The sequence below is a fragment of the Panthera tigris genome, chromosome B4 (genome assembly GCF_018350195.1).
Source record: "Panthera tigris isolate Pti1 chromosome B4, P.tigris_Pti1_mat1.1, whole genome shotgun sequence".
Lineage (NCBI taxonomy): Eukaryota > Metazoa > Chordata > Mammalia > Carnivora > Felidae > Panthera > Panthera tigris.
The window spans coordinates 136,971,744-136,995,242 of NC_056666.1; the positions used below are offsets into that span (position 1 = coordinate 136,971,744).

A 23,499-nucleotide genomic window follows, 5' to 3' on the forward strand; every position below is an offset into this window, starting at 1 on the left:
CTCCTCTCCCAGGTTTCAGGGAGAGTTGAACTTTAAGAGGAGGGTGTGCACGGGGGGACCCTGGGGGAGGTGTCTGGAGGGCAGCAGGTGGGGAGCTCTGGCCAAGTGTCCTCGTGGATCCAAGTTTTCTCAGCATTGGGATCAGGGCCAAAGGAGTAGGACTGGGCACGGGGCCACTAGAGAAATCCCAGCAGGCACCTCTGAGGGTGCAGGTCCCAGTGCGGCTGGCAGCAGGGGATGAGGGGAGCAGCCAGATTTCACAAAACATGGGGTCAGTCTCATGCCAACCTGGATGTCCCCAGAGTAGGTCTTCCAGGGTCAGGAGCCCTGGCCTGGGGGGTCAGGATGCCCGAGCCAAGGCAAGAGCCTCCACTCACGGCCTCGGGGCCTCTGGCTAATTCTTGAGCCGTTCTGGGCCTCAGTGTCCGCATCTGCCAAAGGCAGCACCCCACCCCCCCTGCCCCGAACCACCCCCACCCCACCAGACCGCCACCAGCACACTGCTGTCCTAGGGTTTCAGCTGGCTCCAGGGGGGCAGGGGGCTCTGTAAACTGGGTGCCAGGCTGGAGGGGGGACCGGGAGGGTGACAGCATCGGGGAGGGAACACAGCACTCCTGGAACCTGACATAGGTGACAGTTTGATTTGTTTGATGTGATTTTTTTAAAAAGAAGGATCCCTGCCGGTGGCTCCCCTCAGAGGCCCCCTCGGGGCAGGGCCAGGAGGGAGCTGGGCACGGAGACGCTCCCTGGGGTCTAGAGAGGCGGGGACAGGGAGCAGAGGGCCACAAGGGAATGCGCTAACACGGAGTACAGAGTTAGGACTGGCTATGCCTTAGTGCTAAGAATCCTTTTCTGATACTAAGAAAACATAAATAAAATGTGTCAGCATCTGCCCAGACCACCCGGGAGGTGGGGGGAAGCCCTGTGGCTGATGCGGCCAGGGAAAAAGTCCCGCGGGGAGGGGGCGGGGGTGGTCAGCCGGCACGGCACATCCATGTCCGTGCCGCAAGGTGGGGGAGGGGGACACTCGGAGTCTTGTGGTCACTTCGCTTTCCAGGACGTGTGTCCTTGGGGTTCAATTCCCGAGAGAAAAGAGCAAGAATTCGCCGGGCGCCCCACCAGGGACACCGGTGCCATCGGCCTTGCCCTCTGGGCATCGCTCGACCACAGGAAGTGACGAGAAAGGCGGGAAGGAGCCCCTGAGGGCAGCGAGGGGGCGCCGGTGGGAGCAGCCCTCCCGCGCCCTGAGCTCCCCGCCGCCCCCCGACCCCGCAGCCAGCAGGGCAGGGGGGGGCGGGGGCGCGCGCGTGCCGGCGGCGGGGGCGCGCGCGCGCGCTCACTTGCAGGTGAAGACCTCGGTGCGCTCGCTGCAGGTGTTGCACTTGACAAAGCAGCACCAGTGGAACTTGCAGTTGCACTGCCACACCTTGGTGTACTGGTGGGTGTTGTAGCCACGGCCGCAGCACATGGTGTCGCAGCCGTCCGCGCCCGGCGACGTGCGGTTGCACAGGCGGCCCTGAGTGCCCACGCTGCCCGTGGCCGCGTCCTCCTCGCAGTAGTTGGGCGACTTCTCGATGTACACCAGGTCCGTCTCCATGGGCTTCTGGTAGCTGCGCAGCTGCTTGATCCGCAGGAAGGTGGGCTGCCGCAGGCGGCTGGCCCGCACCACCTCCACCTGCACCGCGGCGTTGTACTTCTCCTTGAGCAGGTGGCCCACCTCGCGGAACTTGGGCAGCGTGGTCCAGCACGTCTTGGTGGTGCACGAGCCCGACACGCCGTGGCACTTGCACTCCAGCTTCATGCGCTCCTCCAGGACCTGCGGGCGACAGGGCGGGGCTCAGCGTGGGCGTGGCCGGGCCCGGGCGCCCCGCCCCCAGCCCTGCGGCACCTGCGGGCGACCGGGCGGGGCTTGGTGCGGGCGTGGCCGGGAGCCCCGCCCCCAGCCCTCCCGGACCTGCGGGGCGACCGGGCGGGGGGGGGGGGGGGGGGGGGGGGGGCCCAGTGTGCTCACCCGCAGGGCCTGGGCGTCCCCGCTCCCCCTTGCCCCCGTCCTCCAGGGCTCCCCCACTTCCCGCTGTACGACCCCTTCCTGAGCCTCCGTCTCCTCGTCCGTTTAATGGGGCTGCTGACCGTAGGTCCCTACTGCAGAGGACCTTATGAGGGTCCAGTGAGAGTGTCCAGAACGTGGCAGAACACGGCGGATGTTTATCAAACGTGGTTCACTAAAGCCTCACAACCCTTCAGGTCAACGCGCGGAGGAGGAAGCCGAGGCCCAGCCGCGCGGCCGGCCGCGTGCAGGTCACAGGGCAGCATGTGGCCAAGCTGGTATTGCACCCAGCCCGGCGGTGATCCAGGCCCAGCAACAGTAGGTGCTTATTAATTGCAGATCCCCACCCTTCCATCTCTCCACGCCCTGCCCTCATGCCTGGGGTAGGGCCTGGCACGTAGTTGGTGCTTAATAAATGGCTGGCCGTTCAACGAAAGCCTGGGGCTCGCACCCAGCTCTGCGCGTGTTTGCTGAAGGGCGGAGGGGGTGGACGAGCAGGAGGTGAGTGCACGGGTCGGCGAGGCCCAGGCGTGCCATCTGCTGGGAAGCCGGCCCCCGGCTGCTGTTGTTCTTTCTCCCCAGCTCCCCGAGGGCCCACAATGGGTGCAGGGTGTGTTTTCCTTGGGCCTCCCTCCGTGGTCCCGGAAGGCCGGTTCCCAGAGCCAGCCCTGACCCCAGGTACTCATTTACCTGGATCGAAAGGACCCTGCCAGCCGGCCTGATTAAAGATGGGGAATCATTAGCTGCCGCCCCACCGTTGCAGAAGGGCCATTTGTCAGCTGTCCGGGCTCTGGTGGCCTCACTTCAGCAGCCCAGCCCTGAAGGAACTTGGCCACTCTCTGCTTCCTGGGCCGGAACCCCAGCCCTGGCCCAGACCAGGAGACCCATAGCGAATGAATGAATGAACGAATGAATGAAACATCCCACAGGGCCAGCTACCATCCCACTTTCCCCACCCTGGCTACCTGGGGCTCCGGTCCTCGGCAAGGACCTGGGGGCTCCCAGCCCGGTGTGGGCGGGAAGAGGAAGCCGACACAAACGGGCGCTCTGAGAGCCTGCCCCTGCCGTGGTAAGAGGGCTTCCTGGAGGAGGGGTGCCCGCGTGGGGTGTGGATGCAGGAGCAGGGGAAGGTGTTCCCGGAACGGGCAGCGCAAGGTCTGCAGAGGAAAAGCTCGGCCCACGTGAGCATCACGTGGGTGCTGGGTGGGCCCTGAGGCTGGTGTCTAGGACCTGGGGGTGGGTGGGATTCCCTCCTGTGGATGATGTCCGGGGGCTGGAGGCCCGGGAGGCTGGGAGGAGGAGGGGGCTAGGGGGAGGGGGAGGCTGATGTCCTACCAGGGGAGGGCTGAGTGGGGGAGGGCCCCGGCACCCGGGGGAAGGAACATTCAGAACTGGAATTGCGGGACAAGGGGTGTCTGGGTTGAGGGCACGAACCAGAAGTCAGCTCTGGGGGTCTAGGTGAAGGGCGGGTTGCCCCCCACCAAGGGAACGCATATCTGGACCTCCTGCCTGCCTCCTTTACCCTTCTCTCCACACTTCTGTTCATCCTGGCCAGACCTCTCTTTCCCCTCCCTCACCCTTACCCCGTGCTCATTTTTGCATCAATCCTCCCCCACTAACCTGCCCAGGAAGCCTCTCTTGCCCTGGCCACACCGCCCTGCCACGTATGCCCCTCGGCCTAAGAGTGGCCAGATGGATGCCTCTCTCAAGAGTCCCCAGCCTGGGGGGCAGTGCCCCCTACCCCGGGCTGCGGGCCCAGGAGATGCCTCCTGAGGCCGTGATGGCCTGAGACCTGGCAGGGGTATCCAGGCCAGCCGGTCCAGCCTCCTTGCCGCAGCCTGCGGGACGGCTGCCCCCTCCCTCCCCCTGCCCCCCGCCCATCTCCCCGTCCTCTTCAAGGCCAGGCAGCCCAGCCTCCACCGCCTGCCCTCCTGCCCACCCGCCCAGGCACGTTCGGACCCTGCACGGCCAGGCCGGTGACGGTGGGCAGATGGAGCCGATTGGGCAGCTGTTTGCAAAGCAAGGAGACGCATCCTCGCTTGGCTGGGTCCCCGGGGCCTGAGCCTCTCCTGGGAAGTGATCACAGGATTCAAGAATGTGCCGTTTCCGTCTCCAGTGGCCTCAAGATAAGAGTCACAGCGATGGTGGCGCCAGCGCTGCTGCCCCAGGAGACCACCTGGGAGGGCGTGGGGTGACCTGGCCTCGCCCAGACGAGCGGGGCCTCGGTTTCCCCGGACCCAGGCCGTGTGTGGGTGGGGTGGGGGCCTCCGGGAAAAGGCCAAGCTGGTGTTCTTTCTGCAATAAGGGTGCGGCCTGTGCTCCGGGAACAGCTGTGGCCAGGCTGGGGGGGGGGGGGGGGTCCCGGCATCCTAGCGAAGGCGCTTTACACTCCACTCTGGCAACAGCCGCGGGCAGGCGGCTCTGAGCCTGGGGCCACAGAGGGACGTGACACGTTTGTTTCTGGGCCCTCACTGGTGGCCTGACCCTCCGGGGGCCTGCGAGGCCCCGGGGGACGAGGCCCACATCTGCTTCGCCCTCTGACCTGGGCGTAGGCATCAGGTGAAGCTGTCTGCTCAGTGCCCGGGCCGTGAAGGAGAGGGGTGGCCACACGGTCCGGCCAGCCTGGGGGCCTGGCGTGGCCGGCAGCTTCCCAGCTGGGGACTTCGCAGAAGTCACCCCTCCCTGGACCTGGGTTTTCACCCAGACGATGGGAAGGACGTGCCCCCTGGGGCAGGACCGGCATCGATCCTAGATGAGGTCGGATAGGGGCTGCGCCCAGCTGACGGGGGTCCTGCCCCAGCTCCCGGTGCCATCACTGACTTCAGACCTCCGTCACCCACGAGAGGAGTCCAAAGCCATCCTGATAACAGCGCCCAGGACTGGCCCACTGAGGATGTAGTGAACTGAATAGTGTCTCCCCGAAATTTACGTCCACTCAGAACCTCAGTATGTGATCTATTTCCTTATTTGGAAAATAGGTCTTTCCAGGTGTAATTAAGGCTCGAGATGAGGCCATCCTGGACCAGGGTGGGCCCTAACTCCGAGCACACCTGTCCTTGTAAGGGACAGAAGGGAAAAAACAGACCCAGAGGTTGGGGACCATGTGCAGAGAGGGGCAGCCAGGATAATGAGGCCACAAGCCGAGGAGCGCCTGGGGCCGCAGGGAGAGGCAGGCAGGGTCCTACTCCAGAGCCATCACGGGGAACGGTGGCCCGGCTGGCACCTGGATTTAGGACTTCCGGCTCTAGAACTAGGAGAATAAATCTCTGTCGCTCTGAGCCACCCAGGCCGTGGGACTTCGTGTGGTACCAGTCAGCTTGTTTCCCACCCGCCTTGCTGACCTCCGGGGCCCTGAGCAAGTGGGAGGGGGCGGGGTGGCCTGGACAAACTAGGGTGGGGACCAGGGCACCCCAGCACTGGGGGAGGGGGAACCTGTGAAGATCCAGACCCAGTTGTTGTGGAAACCTCAAAAGCTACAGCTCCCCCTCACTGCCACCCCCAAGCTCCGTGCTAGCGGGAGCAGGAGGATCCCCGCCCCCCAGGGTCACGGCCTTTGCCAAAGGCTCAGACCACACGTGCGCTCCCCAGCTCAGGGTCGGGGGCTGTTGGAAGGGCAGTGGGGGAGGGGGACAAGGTTCACTGTGTCCGCTGCGCAGACGAGCAGACCGAGGCTCCGAGGAAGACTCACGCGCAGTCAGGGGCAGCACCGGCCGGCACCAGAATCCTGGCGGCTGAGCCCTGTGGAGCCCTTTCCTGTGACCGCCCTGCCCTGATGGGCCCTCTCCTCCTACTCCTCATCTCAGTTTACGGCTTCACGGTTCAAGACCCCACGCGCTGACCTGCCTCCACCCAGGCCCCTCGGCCCTCAGGCTGCTGGGATCACTGTCTCAGGGACCTGTCCCACGGCACCTGTCGCCCAGAGGCCAGAATCCGGCCCGGCCCTCGTGGCCCTGCACAAGGGGCCCGTCCCACACGCCGCCACCCTAAGCTGGCCCAGAGGCCTCACTGCCCCGCACCTGTGACCGGAATCCCCCCCCCCCCCCCCCCCCACGTCCCGGCCTTGGTTGTGCTGGTCCCTGTGCCTGGAGTGCCCTTCCCTGCATCTCTGCTGCTTATTCGGACGCTTCTCCACCAAGCACTAACCAGGGCCCAGGCCTCCGGGGACGCCAGTGTCTCTGTTGCCCACCCGGGGCCTCACTGTCCTCGTGCAGAAAAGGGGGATATGGTGAGACCTTCCTCCCAGGGCTGTTGGAAAGCCCTTCCTCGGGACCTAAGAGGAACCTCCTCCTCCTCCAGGGAGCCCTCCCCATGCCTCCAGGTAAACGAACCTTGCCTGCCTCTGCCTGCCAGGGCACAGGTGGGGATGTGTCCGTGCCTGAAGAATGGAGCCTCCGCGCCGTGTGTGAGCTCCTTGGAGGCAAAGACTGTGTCCCTCTTTCCTTCATTCGTCCACCCGTGCACTCATTGGACGCCAAGCTAATAACCACGTCTACAAGATCAAGTCAGTCCCTGGGCCTGGCATTCAAGGCCTGCTCCGGGCAGCCGGCCCCTGCTCCCAGTGTCACCTCCCTCTGCCTGTGCTCTTTTCTGGCCTGCTGGGACAGCACCTCCTCCGGAGAGCTTCTGCTGCCCCCCCCCCGCCCCCGCCCCCGCCCCATGCCCCCCCCCCGCCCCCGCCCCATCTCCAAGCTCTCACTGCTCCTGGATCTGTCCCCTGCACCCCTGAGTGGACCCACTTGGCCACGGCCACTCTTACTCCTTGTCTCCCGTGCCCAGCCTAGCTAATGCCAGGCACAAAGAAGGGGCAGGGAATGTTCGTCGAGTGAGTGAGCGAGCAGCTGGTGGCCTTAGCTGTGGTCCCCGCGGCAGAGGGCGGGCAAGTCTGTCCCCGTGCCTGCAGAGACCCGCAGGCCCTGGTGCCCCGGGTGCAGCCCCTGGGGCCGGGGAACCAGACCTGGAGAGGCGTTCCGCTCGGCTGGCGCTCTATCTCGGGCCATCTCGCCGCCATGGTGGCCGCTCCTCCCGGCCCAGTATCTGGGGCCCTCATCTCCCTGAGGCGGGGCCGGGCTCACCCTGACTTCTGCCCCAGTGTGGCCCTGCCTGAACGTCCTCCATGATTGCCCCACACCGCTGCACCCGCCCCCTGTGTGAAGCTGGCTGCTCCTCAAGACCTCCCAACTTGCAGTCTCCACCCTTCCTCAGGCTGCTCTCTCAGGGCGATCTGAGCCAAAGGCCACCTCCTCCGGGAAGCGTTCCTGGTGTGCTGGTACGACCCCTCTGGGACCGGGGCGGGGACATGGGACCGTGGCCCCCACGCTGGGCCCTGGTCCCGGCCCTGCCATCCCCCAGCTGCTGGCCATGCGCACGTCACTTCCTGACTCCCAGCCTCAGTCTTCATACCTCCGAAATGGGAACAGTAAGGCCTCTGGGAGGGTCAGAGGGGCCGACCAGGCCCAGCGCCACCCACCACACACCTTGGGGGTTCAGATCCCCAAGGACCCCCTCCACCCCACCCCAGGAGAGGCTCAGGGCCGGGGGTGGGGGCGGGGAGCCCCGGTGAGGCGGCAGCCACCCCGCCCGCCCCCTCCCCTCCCCGGACGCGCCCGCCCTACCTTCCTGCCAGCCTCGTTGTTGTGCAGGTTCATGAGGCGCCGCGCGTTTTTCTTGATCTCACGGGCGTCCACGAAGCGCCGGGAGAAGTCGATGCCGTAGCGCACGTCGGCGGAGCAGCCGCCCCACTTCCAGCCCTCCGCCTGGTTGTAGTAGCCCTGCTTCTCTCGGTCGCACCCGCAGTTGCTCAGGTTCCCCTGGCTGCAGGCGGCCGTGACCGCGTGGGCCACCCCGGCCGCGGTGATGGCGTAGGTGAAGGCGGCCTCCCGGCTCCCTGCGGGGGTGGGGGGATGGGGTGCGCGCGGTGAGGACCCGCGCGCGGTGAAGGACCCGCGCGCGTCTCCGCCCGCCCTGCGCCGGGCCACCCTGGCCTCTGCGCTCGCCCTCTCTGAGTTCCGGGCTCAGCAAAGTGGGGCGGGCGGAACCCCTCTAGCAGGGCTGTGGCGAGGACAGTGGCAGGCACGTGGCCGCGGCCCTGCCACCGGCACTCGAGACCACTGTCACCTCCTTTCCCTGTCCCAAGCACCTCAACCCTGGGCGAGAGCAGGGGCGGGCTCTGCAAGGGGGCACGTGGGGACTGTGCCCTGCCCCCTCCACTTGGCCAGCCTCCCATCACCCACCCACTACCCTATTTCCAGGCTCTTTGCTGCCACCTCCGTGTCTTTGACCACCCCCTGTCCCCCCATCACCAGGCCCCGGCTTCCTGGGGCTCTCCTCTCTCTCAACACCCCTGCCTGGCTCAGATGCCCCCCTGAACTGTGCAGACTTTGGATGCCCGTCCTCCTTGCCTCCCCCACCCCCAGCCACCAGCCAAGGGGCCCACAGTACAGTCTGGGCACCTCTACCCTGCACCCTCACTGGGTCTCCTCTGCCTGAGCAGGAAAGGCCCTCGGTCCGAGCCCAGCTGGCTTCCCCATCCCCCTTTTTCCGTCCCCTGCCCAAAACAACGTCTCTTTCCTTCCGGAAAGAGCTGCTCCTGTCCTCCTGCGGTTTCCTGGTCTTTCCAGGGGAATGTCCTTGCCCTCCTTGTCCAAAGCCTCATGATTTTCCAAGACCGGTTCCAATGCCTCTTCTTCCAGGCAGCCTTTCCAGACTGCCAGCCAGAAGGGGGCCTGGGCTACCTACCGCCCCCAGTCACGGATCTGACTCTCATCGCACCTGATGCTGTCTACCCAGTTAGCCCTGTAGCTGAGCCGTCCCGGCTCCACGGGGGCCCACAGCCCCCTGGATGGAAGGGTCCAGAGCCGATTCATCTTTCTTTTCCACAGGCTCCGGCTGGGCCCTGGGCATCCCGCCATCCTGGCCCGGCCTCTCCTGCCCCTGAGCCCCGAGGCTCGCTGCAGGCCACGGCCCGGTCTGTGAGGTCCTCAGCAGCTGGCACTGTGGGCCTGGAGCTCGGTGACGCCCCTGTAGTTGCACAGAGCCTGTGCCTGTGATCGGAAAGGCCCCTCAGAGTGCCTGACCGCTGTCCCTGCGAGTGGGGGCTAGAGGGATGGCCCCAGAGGGTCGAAGGTCAAGTCCTTTCCGTGAACATCCACTAAGCACCACCCTGCATGCCAGCTGTGTGATCGGCCTTGAATGTGTGCTCTGGGGTCCCCTCCTCACCTACCAACCTGCTGGGGGGAGCTCGCCTCGGTGGGCTTCCTGTTCCCTGGGGGTCTTCCCATCGGGGCTGAGGACCTGTTGGTCTTAGAGACCCAGTGCCGAGGAAGCTTTGATCGACCTCTGCCACCAAGGAGGAGGCACAGCTTCCTGAAAACGTCCGTCCTCTGAGAAGAGCTAAGGGAGGGTGGCGTTGGGCAAGACCGAGGTCTGCAAAGGACACAGGGCCGCCTCTGCCTTCCCGTCCAGCCCCTGCTCCTCTCCGGGCCCCTGACCGCTCCCCCCACCGCACCTGCCACCACCTGGGACCTGCCAACCAGCAGCGTAGGGCGCTGTCCCCAGCACCACTCCTGTGGGAAGCGCCTGTCAGCACAGTTGTCCTTCGAGGGGCACCGAGGAGCCCCCAGCCCTGCAGCGTCGAGGCGGGCCGGCTGGGGGCTCCCAGGCAGACGCAGGGTCAAGGGAGAATATGGGGCTCTCCCTCCCCAGCTCTAAATCAGGTCGAGGCTACCCGAAGGGAAGGGTGTCGGGTACGAACTGGTTACCAAACTCCCTGCTATTGGTGATAGTGTTGCCCAAGCCCAGCAGGCCTGCCGACGAGGTCACGCGCACGGGCACACAGGCGCACGCCGCGGGGGAGGGTGCACGAAAGCATTTCGGGGGCTCCGGGAGGGGAGGTGACCATAGAGCTTTGTAAGAAAGGGCACGGGTGGGGGAGGGGTCACGGAACCTCAGAGGACGTCCCCACCTGCCTCTGTGAGGGGTGGAGTCAAGGAAGGCTTCCTGGAGGAGGGGACACCTTAAGTAAGGTGTGTGTTGTGTGTGGATATGAGTGGATGTGTGCACGTGGGTGTGTGCGTTCCTGGCGGTGGGCACAGCAGGAGCAAAGGTCCAAGGTGCAAAACAGTTTGCTGAGGGCGCCTGGGTGACTCGGTCAGTTGAGGTCTGACTCTTGATTTCGGTTCAGGCCATGATCTCTCAATCGTGAGACCAAGCCTCCTGTCAGGCTCCGATCTGAGCATGCAGCCTGCCTAGAATTCTCTGTCTCTCCTTCTGCCCCTCCCCCACCAAAAATAGATAAATAAACATTAAAAAAAAAAGGGGGGGGGGAAACCTGGGCGGCTCAGTTGGTTAAGCATCCAGCTTCGGCTCAGGTCGTGATCTCATGGTTTGTGAGTTGGAGCCCCGAGTGCCGCTGGGATGGAAACTGTTTGGGATTCTCTCTCTCCCTCCCTCTCTGCCCCTCTCCTCCTCTCTCTCTCTCTCTCTCTCTCTCTCTCTCTCTCTCCAAATAAACAAATAAAAACTTAAAAAAAGAAGAAATCGTTTGCTGGTCTGATGCTAGAAGTGTGAGCTCAAGAGTAAGGAGAAAAGAGTCCGTCGAGGCCCGGGGGAGCCAGGTGAGGGCGGCCAGAGCCTGCTCTGGCTACAGGAACCGTTCAGCAAAGCGGGTCAGCGGAGCCAGGCCTCCTTCGTCCCCGCTGTCACCCGCCAGCTCCCGCCACCTACCAAACACCCTCACCCCCACGTATGTCCTCCCTGAGCTCCCAGACAGTCGTGCGAGGCAGGCTCATCACGGGCCCATCCCACGGGTGAGCAGACCGAGGCACAGAGAGGCTGTCGAACTAGGGCTTAGCGGCCGGAGCAGGGTCTGAACGCAGGCAGTAGCATCAAAGCCCCGAGGGGCAGAGGGAGGGACGCGGGGCCTGGGGCTCAGCCTGGTCTCTTTGCCGCTGAGGGACTTCGGGCGGAAGAGGCACACGCAGCCCCCGGGGCGAGGCGTTTGGACCCTCCGTGGCCCTTGGGACTCAGCGAGTGGCCGGCAGGTGAACGCGGGGTGGGAGCTGGCCTCGCAGAGGGCACGTCGAGAGCGAGGCGCCCAGGAGGTGGGGGTGAAAGGACTGTTCAGTCGCACCGAGAGGCCTGCGGATGGAGTCCCAAGTCCCACAGCCAGGCCCTGCCCGAGCCAGGATGGCGTGGGCGCTCCCCGCCGAGGCCCCGGAACCGGCCACCCGGCCCTCCCCTGCGCAAAATGCGACACGTCCTGCTGTCCTGAAGTCCCCAAGCAGGCAAGCAGGCATGGAGGCCGGGCCCGTGCACCTGGAGGACATTTCTCGAAAGCCTCCCTTCCGTCCTTTGTGCCAGCTCCTGGCGTCACCTGCTTTAGGCCCCTCGCAGACTCTCGGTTACTCATCGGTTACTCACGGGGCGGCCACTCCCGCTAATTCCTTTTTTATTTGGTTCTAATGGGCCAAACCCTGTCTCACCACGAAGGCAAAGGGAGGCGATCGGGGGCGGGGCGGGGGGGCCAGGCGAGGGGTAGTTTGGGGAGAATCGCGGAGGGTGACGTTGGGTCTTGGATCGGGGGCTTTGTGGCACCCGTGTTCTGCACGCACACACCTCGTGTCATTCCCACGCGGCCCCACGGGGGTGGGGGCATCACCGCGCTATTCTGCAGACCCGGATGGGGGGGGCAGCCCCCTCCCGAGGTCACTCCCGGGGCCATCCCGCGAGCCCCAGGGGCACTGCCTGCAGTCCTCCTTCAGGGTGAGAACAGGTGGGGGACAAGCCCCTCAAACCTGTGGGCCCAGCTCAGCTACCACTGGTGGCTCCCCAGACTTGTGAGATGACCTCAAGCCCCCGGGGCCTGACCCCACCCATCCCCGCCTACCATTCCCTGCAGGCTCGCTGGGCCCAGGGCCAAATGAACCCCCCACCTGGGGACACGCGCAACTCACTGCACTCACCACCGTGCCCTGGTTCGTGATGCCCACCCAGCTGGGCGCCGGCCCACTCCTGCCCGGAGCGCCCACCCAGGTTCCCCTGGGTCCGCACGCAGCTTCCGGCACTCTGGACACGGCTGGGATGCCCCTGCTGTCGGGACCCCGTCAGGGTGAGTCGCCCTCACCCTCCTCTGGGCTCTTGCCAGGCACCCTTGGGCTGTCGGGACGGTGGGCGGGACCCATGTCTGATTACTTTGCGTACCCCCAGCCTTGTCCCCGGGCCCCGCACACGAGCAGGTCTGGGGCTGGGTGCCTTGCATCCTTGCCTTCTCTTATCCCCGCAGCTGCCCCGTGAAATCAGTGCCCTTGCTCAGACCATCTCAAGGGTGGCGACACGGAGCCAGCGTCGGGGCGGGAAGCACTCCGCTCCAGGTGATGGCGGCAGTGGCCGTCTGAGCTCAGTTGTGTCCCGTGATGGAGACCTGGTCTCCTTGGGTCCGGCACTCTTCAGTCTCGGGAGGCCTGGGGGGCCCTCCGGGGGTCCAGAGCCCACCCCAGCATGGATCTGCACCCTCAGACACTGGAGCCAGCATCGGCATCCAGCAGTATCCCTGGAAAACGCCGGAGACAGGCAGGCGGCACATCGGCCACCCCCCACCCCAGTCGGGGCCTCATGAGCCCCGGGTGGGTCCCTGCGCGCACAGCCCCTGACGCGGGGCCCGCTGTTTCCTGGCCAGTCCGTTCCTGGGGCCTGGAAGGTCAAGGCAAGAACCGTTAGCCCCGTAGGGCCCAAGGTTTCAGCAAAGCAGGACACGGAGGGTGGAACAGGCAGGAGGGCACTGGACCTGAAGCCATATCTGCTGTGTGGCTCCAGGCCAGTCACAAACCCTCTCTGAGCCTGGGTCCCCATTTACCAAGCAGGGCTTACAGTTCTCACCCGCTCCACGCCCCGGCCCCGAGAGCAAATAGGACAAACGGCCATTGCCCTCACGTCACCAAACGGTGAGCAGGACTCAGGCGGCGGGGGTTGAGCAGGGAAAGCCCAGGGCTCCCAGGATGGGCCCAGGCATCACTCTGGCTTCCTCCCTGGGGCCGACCCAGCCGGGCCTGCCCAGCTGCTCCCTCCACGCATATTCTGGATAAATCCCCAATGTCCGGAGCAGCACGGCCTTCAGAAACCGCTGCCACGTGGGCAAACTGAGGCACCGGGCCCCTCGGGGACTACGCACCTCTATGCCTTCTTTCCTATAGGTTGTTCAAGGTCAAGCCCTCCCTGACCCTGCTGGGCGCCAGGCTCAGAGAAAGCAGAAGCAGCCTCCTGCCTGCCCCATGCCCTCACGGTGCCAGCCAGACCACCAGGCCCAGGGCCTAGCAGACTTAGTCCCTCCCGTCAATCCTCGCCCTGACCCAGAGGAGGACACTGGACACCAGGCAGATCTTTGCGAGCAGCTCCTGGAGGGGACGGATGTCCCCTCCTGAGCAAATCGGGAAGCCGGGCAGAACAGAGCTACCCCCACCCTCCAGGGGAGAGCAGGGCTAAACCCCTCCTCCATATGCCCCGTGCGTTCCCCTCGCTGTCCCCTCAAAGCTACTTGCCAGTTCCTGGCGTCCCCAGGGCCCTGGCGTACTATTTTTTGAAGACCACAATTGAGCTCATAATGACCGGATTGACTGCAGGCCGGGGGGAAGCAGGTAGGAAATGCACTTGGCTCCTTCTGAGAAGGGAAGCCGAGACTCTGGGACCTCAGAGCTGAGGCCCCTCCAGCGCTATCCGTCTGTCCCCAGCAAGGAACCTGAGGCCCAGCCAGGGACAGTGTGCTGCCCCGTGTCACCCAGCAGCTCAGGGAGTGGAGCCCATACTGTTCTGAAGTGACTGAGGTGAGGCCAAACGTCTGGGGCCACACACAGCCCCAGAGGGGAGGCTCAGAGTCTGGCACCTGGAGTCCAAGTCTGGACCCTAAGATTGGCCAGTTGGGGGGCCTTGGACCAGTCAAGGAGACCAGTCCCTGTCTCCACTTCCTCACCTGCAAAATGAAGATAATTGCTCCAAAACGGCCAAGTGGCTGAGCCAGAGGCGTGCCACACGTGGAATCTCCGTGTGCGTGTGCGCACACGCGTGTGGCCGTGGGCATACACCCAGGCTTACACGTGAATGCGGTTCCCGTGGGTGTGAGCGAGCGTGTGCACCTGTGCACGTCCCGTGCTCGTGGCCAACACGGTTCAGATCACCTTGCCTGTCGGCCCACCTGTACTTGGCCTTCATAAAACAATATGGCGTTTTCTACGACACAAGAGTAAAACGGGCCAATAGCCCAAGTCACAACGGGCGAAGGATCGGAAGAGACATTTCTCCAAAGACGATATAAAACCAGCCAATAACACGCGAAAAGACGCTCCACATCGTCAGCCGTCACGGAAATGCAGGTCAAAACCACAGCGAGGTGCCAGGCCACCCCCGCCAGGATGGCGAAAATAAAGACAGACAGAAGTCAGCGAGGATGCGGACACATCGACCCTCACACGCTGCCACGGGGAGCGAAGAACACGGCAGCCCCTGTGGAGAACCGTCTGCCGGCTCCTCAAAAGCGGGGTGGGGGCTGGGCGGCTGTCGGTTGAGCGCCCCACTCTCGGTCTCACGGTTCGTGGGATCCAACCTCGCATCGGGCTCTGCTCTGGCAGCACGGAGCTTGCTTGGGATTCTCTCCCCCTCTCTCTGCCGCTCCCCTGCGTGCCTTCTCCCCCCGCCCCCCTCCCTCTCTCAAAATAAATAAATAAACTTTACAAAAGATGAAAGTTAATCATAGAATTACTACAGAACCAGAAATTCCCCTGCAGGGTACCAAGAGAAGTGAACACATGTGTCCACACAGCAGCTTTTACGTAAACACGGCAGGGTTATTTATGACAGCCCCGGAGCGGGAGTGACCCCAACGTCCAGCGGCGACGAATGGATGAGCAAGAGGTGGTCCAGCCACGTGACGGAATAGTCCTCAGCCACGAAAAGACTCAAACCCCGACAACACGGAGGAGCCTTGAAAACACGTACTGAGTGAAAGACACCAGCCACAAAAGGCCACGTATTTATTGCATGATCCCGGGGATATGAAATGGCCAGCATAGGTCAGTCCATGGGGACAGGAAGCAGATGAGTGTTGGTCAAAGGCCGGGGGCTTGGAGGGTGATCGCTGAGGGGTGCACGGCTTCCTTTTGGGGTGCTAAAAATGTTCTACGATTGTGCACAACTCTGCATTCAGACTAGAAACCACGGAATGGGACACTTACGTGGATGAATTGTGGGCTCCGTGAATTCTACCTCAACAGGCTGTCGTAAAAACATACAGCACTTGATGGGTTTTAGCGGACTGCATACAACCTGTCCTCTGCTTTAACACTCTCAGGATGCTGGGCTCAGAGGAGGCAAGTGACTGGCCCAAGGTCACACAGCAGGCCAGCTACAGAGCTGGGATCTCACTCGGGACCCCACAGTCACGCTCAGGCTACTCCCCATCTGCCAGGCAGCGACGTGCTCTGTCCTGCCTCGCGTCCTGCCGACAGTGCCTGGGACCCAGGCTGGCCAACGTCAGCCCTTGCTTTCTCTGTTACCATCCGGCACCCTCAACACTGACCACAGCCTGCCCTCCTGGCCAAACCCCCAGAGCCCTGGAGGCGAGGCCTTCAGCCCCCACCCATCCCCCGGCCCAAGGCCAAGTGCACAGCCAGGGGGCCGACAATCTGGGAGGGGATTCCCTGAGAGTATGGGCAGGAGCCCAGGGTCAGAACCATGGAGAGTCAGCAGGACAGGTGACTGGGGGGTGACCGGGGAGGGCGTGGCAAGAGACATGAGCCACACACACACAACAGGGAACAGTGTGCAGGTAGAGGGCACTGCAATGCTAAGTCCCCGAGAAGGGAACGAGGAGAGCATGAGTGGTCCAACCCCACAGAGAGTGTGAAGCATGAGGTTTCACTGCGTCGGCTTGGGGAGCCCTTGGGGAGGGGGCTGGACTTTAAGAAGAGGAGGAGCCCCTGGAGGGTGACCCTACGAACGACTTTTTAAAAGGCCCCTCCGGCTGACTGTGGGCAGCACGGTGGGAGCAGGGCACAAGGGGCAGGGTAAGAAACACTGGTGGCCTGCCAGGCGGAGGAGGTGACGGTGGCTGGGCTTGGGACACAGTCTAAGGGTAGAACCAACAGGTCTAGCAGGTGGAAAGTCTCCCGATGTGGGGCCCGGGCATCTGGCGGGGCTGTTACCAAGAGAGTGGTGGAAAGGATCAGGTTTGGGGGAAATCGAGGCACTGCCTTTGGCCACAGGCAGTTTGGGGTTCCCCGGGGCACAGCAGAAGGGAGGCAGGGGACGACGGGCACTCAGGCCCTGCCTGGGAGTCCCCCGGCCCTGCTGATCGCCATCACGGGGGCCAACCCAGACGGGACCAGGGTCCCGGGTGACCCTCCCCAGTCCTCCGTTCTCCTAGCCTCAGTTTCCCCATGTAACACGAAAGTGAGGCCAGTGCCGTGGGTTCTAAACCTCAGAACAGGGCTGCGGGGGCTGAGGTGGGGAAAGGACGTGGGATGGAGTGGTCCCCAAGTCCTCCAGACCTGAGGCCTGGCCAGTGGGACGCTGCCAACTGGTGAGGGCATCTGAGTTCCCACTCCCACCCCAACCCGCCCGCAGCCCCTCATAAGCCTAGAAGTGGGGTGAAAGCATTGCCCCCCCCTACACCCAATTTATGGGTGGAGAGACTGAGGCCCGGGAGGCGAGAAGACACCCTAAGCCAAACTGGGAGCTCCCGGCATCACTCAGGCAAGCAGGTGCAGTGCCCATGTCCAGGTTTTAGGGAGGATAGGAACTGGGGGGCAGGGGGGGAAGCCCAGGGACCGGGGTGGGGCTGGTGAGCCTCCCTGGTCCCTTGGCCCCAGACCGTGCTCAGCCACCGGCCCTGAGCATCTAACTCCCTGCCTGAGGTGTATCCCGGCCCGGCTGGGGGGCGGGGAGGTGGTTCCTGCAGGAAGCAGGGACAGCGGGTGTCAGGCGAGCCCAGAGATGCCTCCAAGCCCAGCGAGGTCCCGAACCCTATTTGTGCACTTGAAGAACGGGAAGCCCAGAACCCTGGCCCACCAGCCTCCCCTCCCCCGGCCCGGCCTGGGGTTTCCGTGGGGGCCCGGCCTGGACCACCCGGGCGGGATCCGGGCTCTGCCCCGTGACAGCCAGGCAGGTGCCTGTTTCTGCGCCTGTTAAGGGGAGGTGAGGAGGCCTCCACTTTGCAGGGCCCAGGCAGCGGGAGTGAGTGAGTGCCACGGAGGGAGGGCTCAGAGCAGCTGGGACGCAGGAAGGGCCCAACGCACGTGGGCTGCCTTTATGATTCACGTCAGGATGGGCCTAGACCCCGGGCCTGGCACGGCTGCGTGGGTGGGTGCAGCCTGTGTTGAAGCCGTGGGCGGGCACGCGTTCTCTGTGTGTGTGTTTCTGTGGCCCTCTCTCTGTCCCTCTTTCTGTATGTCTGTCTGTCTTTCTCCGTTCCTCTCTCTCTCTCTCTCTCTCTCTCTCTCTCTCCTCCTCTGTCCCCATCTGTCCCTCTGTCTCCTTCTGGCCCCGCCCCAGCCCCCACCCCAGCTCACCTGTGGCTGAGTCAGTGTCTCCGCACTAAGCTCTTCTTTGCCGTTGTCATAAACAGAGCACTGGAAAACGTCCTGCCAGGTCCGAACACGCCGGGCCTTTGTTCTGACCCAGTGAGGCCCTCGCACGCCACGCAGCAGCCCTGCGGTGGGTCACGCTCCAGCTGGGCAGGGGGTCGCCAGGCCCAGAGTGGGCAGAGCCTGGCTTAGGGCCAGCATGAGCCCGAGCCCCGGGATCCGTGTCCCAAGCTGGGATGGCCTTCCAGGAGCTTCTACCCCCCCACTCAGAGCTCTGGGGACGCTGGGACGGCCTCTCCTGCAGCCCTGGCTTCTGGTAGCCCCTCTCGTTAGGGAGGTCAGCCTCAGACAGACTGCCCTCGAAAGTTCCTTCGTCCTTTGCTTGCGGCAAATCAACAATGGCTTATGCGTGGGGACACGGTGGAATGAGAGCCCCTGCCCCTCTGGGCTATGCTACGGCCCCCTGGCAACTGGACTCCTGCTGGTGCACAGTGCTGGACTGCTGAATCACATCTCTAGGCCTGGGGCGCCCGGGTGGCTCAGTCAGTTAAGCATCCCGCCTGACTGCAGCTCAGGTCACGATCTCTGGGTCTGTGAGTTCCAGCCCCACGTCGGGCTCTGTGCTGACAGCTCAGAGCCTGGAGCCCGCTTCGGATTCCACGTCTCCCTCTCGCTCTGCCCCTCCCCTGCTCGCACTCTGTCTCTTTCAAAATTAAATAAACATCAAAAAAATTTTTTTTAATTAGTAAATCTCTAGGCCTTAGCGGTGTGTGACCTTGGGTGAGACATTAGCCTCCTGGGAGCCTCAGTGTCCCCGTCTATGGTGCACGGACAGTAGAACAGAAGTGATTCTCCTCGGCAGCAGGAAGCTTGGAGACCTGCTGAGGTCCGGCCAGGCCATGCCCCTCGGAGGCCAAGGGTGAAGGCCCCCCCACCCTGTTATCTGTGTCCTGCCTCAGTGGGCCAGAGCCCTGGATTCCCTGTCCACAAGACCCTTGGGCAGAACCCCAGCGTGAGCACTGAGGAAGTAGAGGGTTTTCCTGCCCCCTGTTCTGAAGAGAGACCCTAAGTCTTGGCAGAGGCCTGACCCCAGCCTCAGCCCCTGGAATGGGCAGGTAAACAGACCTAGAGAGCGCGAGTCTGTGCCCCAGGTTGCACCACGGGACCCGAGAAGCAGCCTGGGCACGAGTTTCCAGGAGCGGGGCTGGTGGCCTTCACTGTGCCTCCCGGCGCCCCGCCCCAGAAGTGGCATACAGCAGGCACTCAATGCATGCAGGCTCAACACCAGGGGCTGCCAACCTCATACTCCTGCACCACCCTAGGAAGCAGGTGACGAGTGACCTTCTGCCCTCGGACCGCCATCACCCCCCGGGCTCCCCCCCTCCCCCGCCCCGAGATGAAGGACACTCTCCTGGGAGGAGACGGTCAGATCTGGGTTCACCTGTCCGGGCCTGCCCCGCTGACCCCGGGGACTGTCGTGCCGCTGACAGGCGTGCGGTCGAGAGCAGGGCCACCCAGCAGAAATCTCCCGGAAGCCCCACAGGACATTTAAGAAGAGTGAGAATACCGGGGTGAACTTCATTTTAGTGACGAGTTTATTTAGCCAATATATCCAAGGATCACCACTGTATCATGTGATCATTGCAGAGAGTATTAAAGAGGTATTTTACTTGCTTTTTCTATTGAAGCCTCCAAAATCTGTCGTGTATCTCACACGTATGGCACATCGCGGTTGGCACGCACCCTATTTCCAGGGCTCCCGGCCAGCGGCGGCCCGGGAGCCCTCGTCCCTCCTGGGAACCAATGTCACATCTCCCCCTGGGCCTGGTCAGCAGCACCCCAGGCAAGGGGGGCGCCTGGAGGTCAGCCTCTTCTCCAAGGATCCCGCCGGTGGCTGATTTGGAAGCCTAGAGACCCTCGTCTGTCAGAGGTAAGTCACTTCGCCCCCTCGGACTGTCCAGGAGCCGACGGCCTTTGCTGAGTCCCTACCGCAAAGCAAGCTGCCAGCCCCAGGCAGCACGTGAGCCAGGATTAGGGGCGGCCCCTATGCCTGGTCATGTCTGAGGCTGCACACGATGGGCGCGATTCAGTGTTCCATGGCGGCTGGGGGGGTGGGGTGCGGGGGCTGGAGTGCACACAGCCGCGGCCACCATGCCCTGTGCCCGCGGGTCCCGAGGGGCTCCGGGCTCAGGCTGGGGGTGGGGCAGTGGCTGGAGGGAGCCAGGGTTCGAGGGAAGTCCCTCTCCTGCTCAGAGACTTCCGTGCCTTCTGTGGGGCCCTCGGGTTCACTGCGCCCCACCCAGCCTGTCCCCTCCTTTAGCCTCAGGTCTCCCCCGCTCTGGTTCACCCTCCCGGCGTCCCTGGGAAATACCATCCCCTTTGTGGCCTCTGTGCTGTTCCCTCCGCCCGGAACCGCCTTCCCCGTGCTCACCCCAGGCCAGTCTGGGTCACTCTGATTCTCTCCTGGGTCTCAGCTTACCGTCACCCTGTCAGGGGAGCCCTTGTCAACAGTCCCGACTCGACTACGGTGCTTGCCTGTGAGAGAGGCCCTGCCTTGCCCGGGGTCACCAGGAGCCCAAGTTTCTAACAAGCATCCCCGGAATACAAGGCTCCCCCCACAACTCTCGCGTGGTGTCCCCTACCCCATCCGCACCACCCCCCAAGCTCATTGCCAGTTAACAGAAGAGGCTAGGCCACAAGCATCGCTTGATCACTGAGGAAATAGGCCTGGGGTGGGCTTGGGCTGCCAGAGGGTGGAGGCCCCCAGACATGAGGTGACACCACGTGTGGGTCCTGACTCCCTGAAGGGAGCAGAGCAACAGAGGCACCTGGAGGGTCCCAGGGTGAAACCAGGGCAGTGGCATCGTAAGAAAGACCTATCTAGTAGCGAGTAGTGAGCTCCTCGTCCCTGGAGGTATACAAGCAACGGCACCAGGTGCTGGAGAAGGGATGGGACCTTGGCACAGGGGTTCATTTGCCTATTAAGGGGTTTCCCTTCAGCTCTCAAGATTTAGGCATGGCCCAAGGTCACAGGCAAGGCCTGAAGGGGGCCGTCCCACCCACCCAGGCCATTCCCCCTCTCAGGGCCAATCATTAATTGGCACCGCTTGAGTGGCTGCTCCCACGAGTGCCCCCGGCTGCCTGCCAACTCATGGCCCGTCTCCCATCTCGTGCCCGGGGCAGCCGCATGCCTCTGACATGGGCTGGCTTTGCCACCCGGCCCCGCTTCCTGCTCGTGACTCCCAGCAGCCGAGCCCTCCTGGCTGAAAAGGGAGCTGGGCCTTCGCAAGGCGCAGCCTGGAGCCGGGGAGGGCCGAGGGCGAGAGGCCTCAGCCCCGCCGGTAGGAAGCCCACCCCTCCCACCCCTGGGGCAGAGCGAAGGGAGAGCCTGAGGCAGGCGCTGAGCGGGCCCAGGGCTGACAGGCTCTGAGGACAAAGCCCCAGGACGTGAGCGTGGCCGGGCTGTGGACAGGAAAAGCCAGGGAGGGGTGAGAGGGCGTTCTCCAGGGAAACCAGATGCAAGCAGAGCAGAGGGGAAGGGCCTTCCAGGGCTACGGGCAGTGGGGGCAAAGTCCCAGAGGAGGAAAGGGTTGGCACGCTCTGGGAAGAGGAGGAAGTGAGCCAGGCTGAAGCTCTGGTTTCTAGAAGGGATGCGGAGAGGTGAGGGTGATGTAAGACAGGGGCCACTCAGACTCCAAGCTAAGGAGTTAATTTTATCCTGGGGCAATAGGGAGCTACTGCAGGTTTTGGAGGAAGGGAGTGACATGGCATGACCAGGGCTAGAGGGGAGGCAGGAGGAGGCACTGACGGTTGCCGGGGGAGGGCCAGCGAGGCAGGCCCCACAGTGGCCGTGGGGCAGGGTGGAGGGATGGACGAGGAAACAACGCCAGGTTTCTGCAGAGACGACAGGTGCACAGGTCAGGGGGAAGGCTGGGGACGGCAGACTTAAGCAACAAGATGCTGAGCATGTCGGGCCAGAGGTTCCCATGGGTCCCCCTTGCTGGATGGCCCCCCGTGAGCAGCCCCAGGGGCGAAGTGACTGCAAACCCTCGCGGGCTCCTGTTGGACCAAGGGCTGGTCTCCGAGAAGGAACAGCTATGAGCTGTTAGCCGTGATCCAGGGGACACGTGACGGCCAGTAAAGGTCACCCGGGTGGGCACTGACAGTGTGCGCCATGGGGGGGGGGGGCCCGGGTCACTGCTGGGGCCAACGTCGCTCCCCGTGGCCTTTTTATGGGCATTTGTAGTGCATCGCCAGGCACTGCCCTGGCACCTGACCTGAGAAGAAGCCACGTGCCCGTCACCGCCCGTGTCTGGTGGCCCCAAAGGAAGTCCAAGCCCCAGGAACATCTCCTGTGCCCGTCTCTGCACAGTGAAGAAGTGAGGATTAACAGGGTGGCGGATGAGAACCTGGATCGGAACCCAGCTCTGCCGAGTGCAGACCGTGTGGCCGCAGGCAACCACCCAGCTGGCTGTGCGGGGAGGGGGCGGTGCTCACAGCCACCTTGGAGCCTGGAGTCTCGGGGAGGGGGGTGGGGGGCCAGATAGGCAAGGAGGCACCTGGAGGGGGGCAGAGGGGGCCAGATAGGCAAGCGGGCACCTGGCGGGGGGATGGGGGGCCAGATGGGCAAGCAGGCACCTGGGGGGGTGGGGGGCCAGATAGGCAAGCGGACACCTGGGGGGGGCACAAGGGCCAGATAGGCAAGAGTGCACCTGGGGGGGCACAGGGGGCCAGATAGGCAAGCAGGCACCTGGCGGGGGGATGGGGGGCCAGATAGGCAAGGAGGCACCTGGGGGGGCATGGGGGGGCCAGATAGGCAAGGAGGCACCTATGGGGGGGTGGGGGGCCAGATAGGCAAGCGGGCACCTAGCACAAAGCAGGTCCCGGGCCGACGCCCTCCCCACTGCGGGGGATGGGCCGGGCACTCCTCCCTCCCCAACGGGCCGGGAGCTGCACTTGGGTGGTGGGGCCCCAGGGAGGGGGTGGTGCCACCCTCCTGCCTGTGCCAGGTGCCACCCACAGGCTGCTCACCACAAAGGGGCCCCGGGGGCTTTCCCCTGCGCCACCCCCAGCCCTACGCCAGGCGCTCCAAGCCCTGCACGGCTTGGCTCTGGCCCGGGTCCCGGCAGCTGTGGCTCCTCGGCCCACTGGGATCGGAAGGACGTGCTGAGCCTGCAGGCTGGGGTCTGACACAACAGGGCCCCCCTGCATGTCTGGCGCTGTGCCCCCCCAGTTATCGCTCCCCCATCTGCCCCTCCTGGAAGGCAGGTTGCATCACCTCCGCACCCTCGCCTGTTCGACAGCTGTGTATCGAACCCACGGGACGCAGGCCCCGGAGGGGTGCTAGGGACCCAGGGGAGGGCCCGCCCGCTCGGAGCTCGTGTCGCAAATAAGGGCTCTGAGGTCCCGAGCGCCAGGCCCAGGGTCACACAGCCGGTTTCCGATCTAGGTCGAGCTCTGGAGGTCCCACGTCTCCCTTTAAGCCCTTCCCTGGGCCTCAGTCTCCTTCCCTGGAAGATGGGCACCACAGAGCCTCCCTCGGGGCTGTGAGGACGTGAGATGGCACCCGCGGGACTGCCCACAGACTTGGGAGGTGCGACCCCTTCCCCGGCCCGACTCCACCCGCCCTGCCCGCCCAGCCTCCCCCGCAGCCTGGCAGACTCCCTCGGTGCTCCCACACGTGCCTGTACAGCATCCTCTGCCCGAAATTCCTTCCGCACAAACGGTACCATTCGCCTCAGCACCCTGCCCCCAGACGCCACGTGGGAACTCCTGCTGTCCCATTCCAGATGGGACAGAACCGAGGCAGGGGTGTGCCTAGGTCCACACAGCGTCCGCACGAGCGGGATGCGGCTCTAACCGCTTGCACTGCCTGCCACGGCCGGC

General features: G+C 64.2%; 1 protein-coding gene across 2 annotated transcripts in view; it reads right to left on the reverse strand.

Moving 5' to 3' along the window:
* Positions 1 to 1,308: 1,308 nt before the first annotated feature.
* The window catches only part of WNT7B (Wnt family member 7B), a 46,303-nt gene continuing 24,112 nt past the window's right edge, over positions 1,309 to 23,499 (reverse strand). For both annotated transcript variants that reach the window (XM_042990891.1, XM_042990892.1), the window contains exons 3-4: positions 7,660 to 7,931; positions 1,309 to 1,816 (exon numbers count right to left, since the gene is read on the reverse strand). In XM_042990891.1, coding sequence (XP_042846825.1) covers positions 1,337 to 1,816; positions 7,660 to 7,931 — 752 coding nt within the window. In that variant the 3' untranslated portion in view covers positions 1,309 to 1,336. The remainder of the gene's footprint in view (positions 1,817 to 7,659; positions 7,932 to 23,499) is intronic.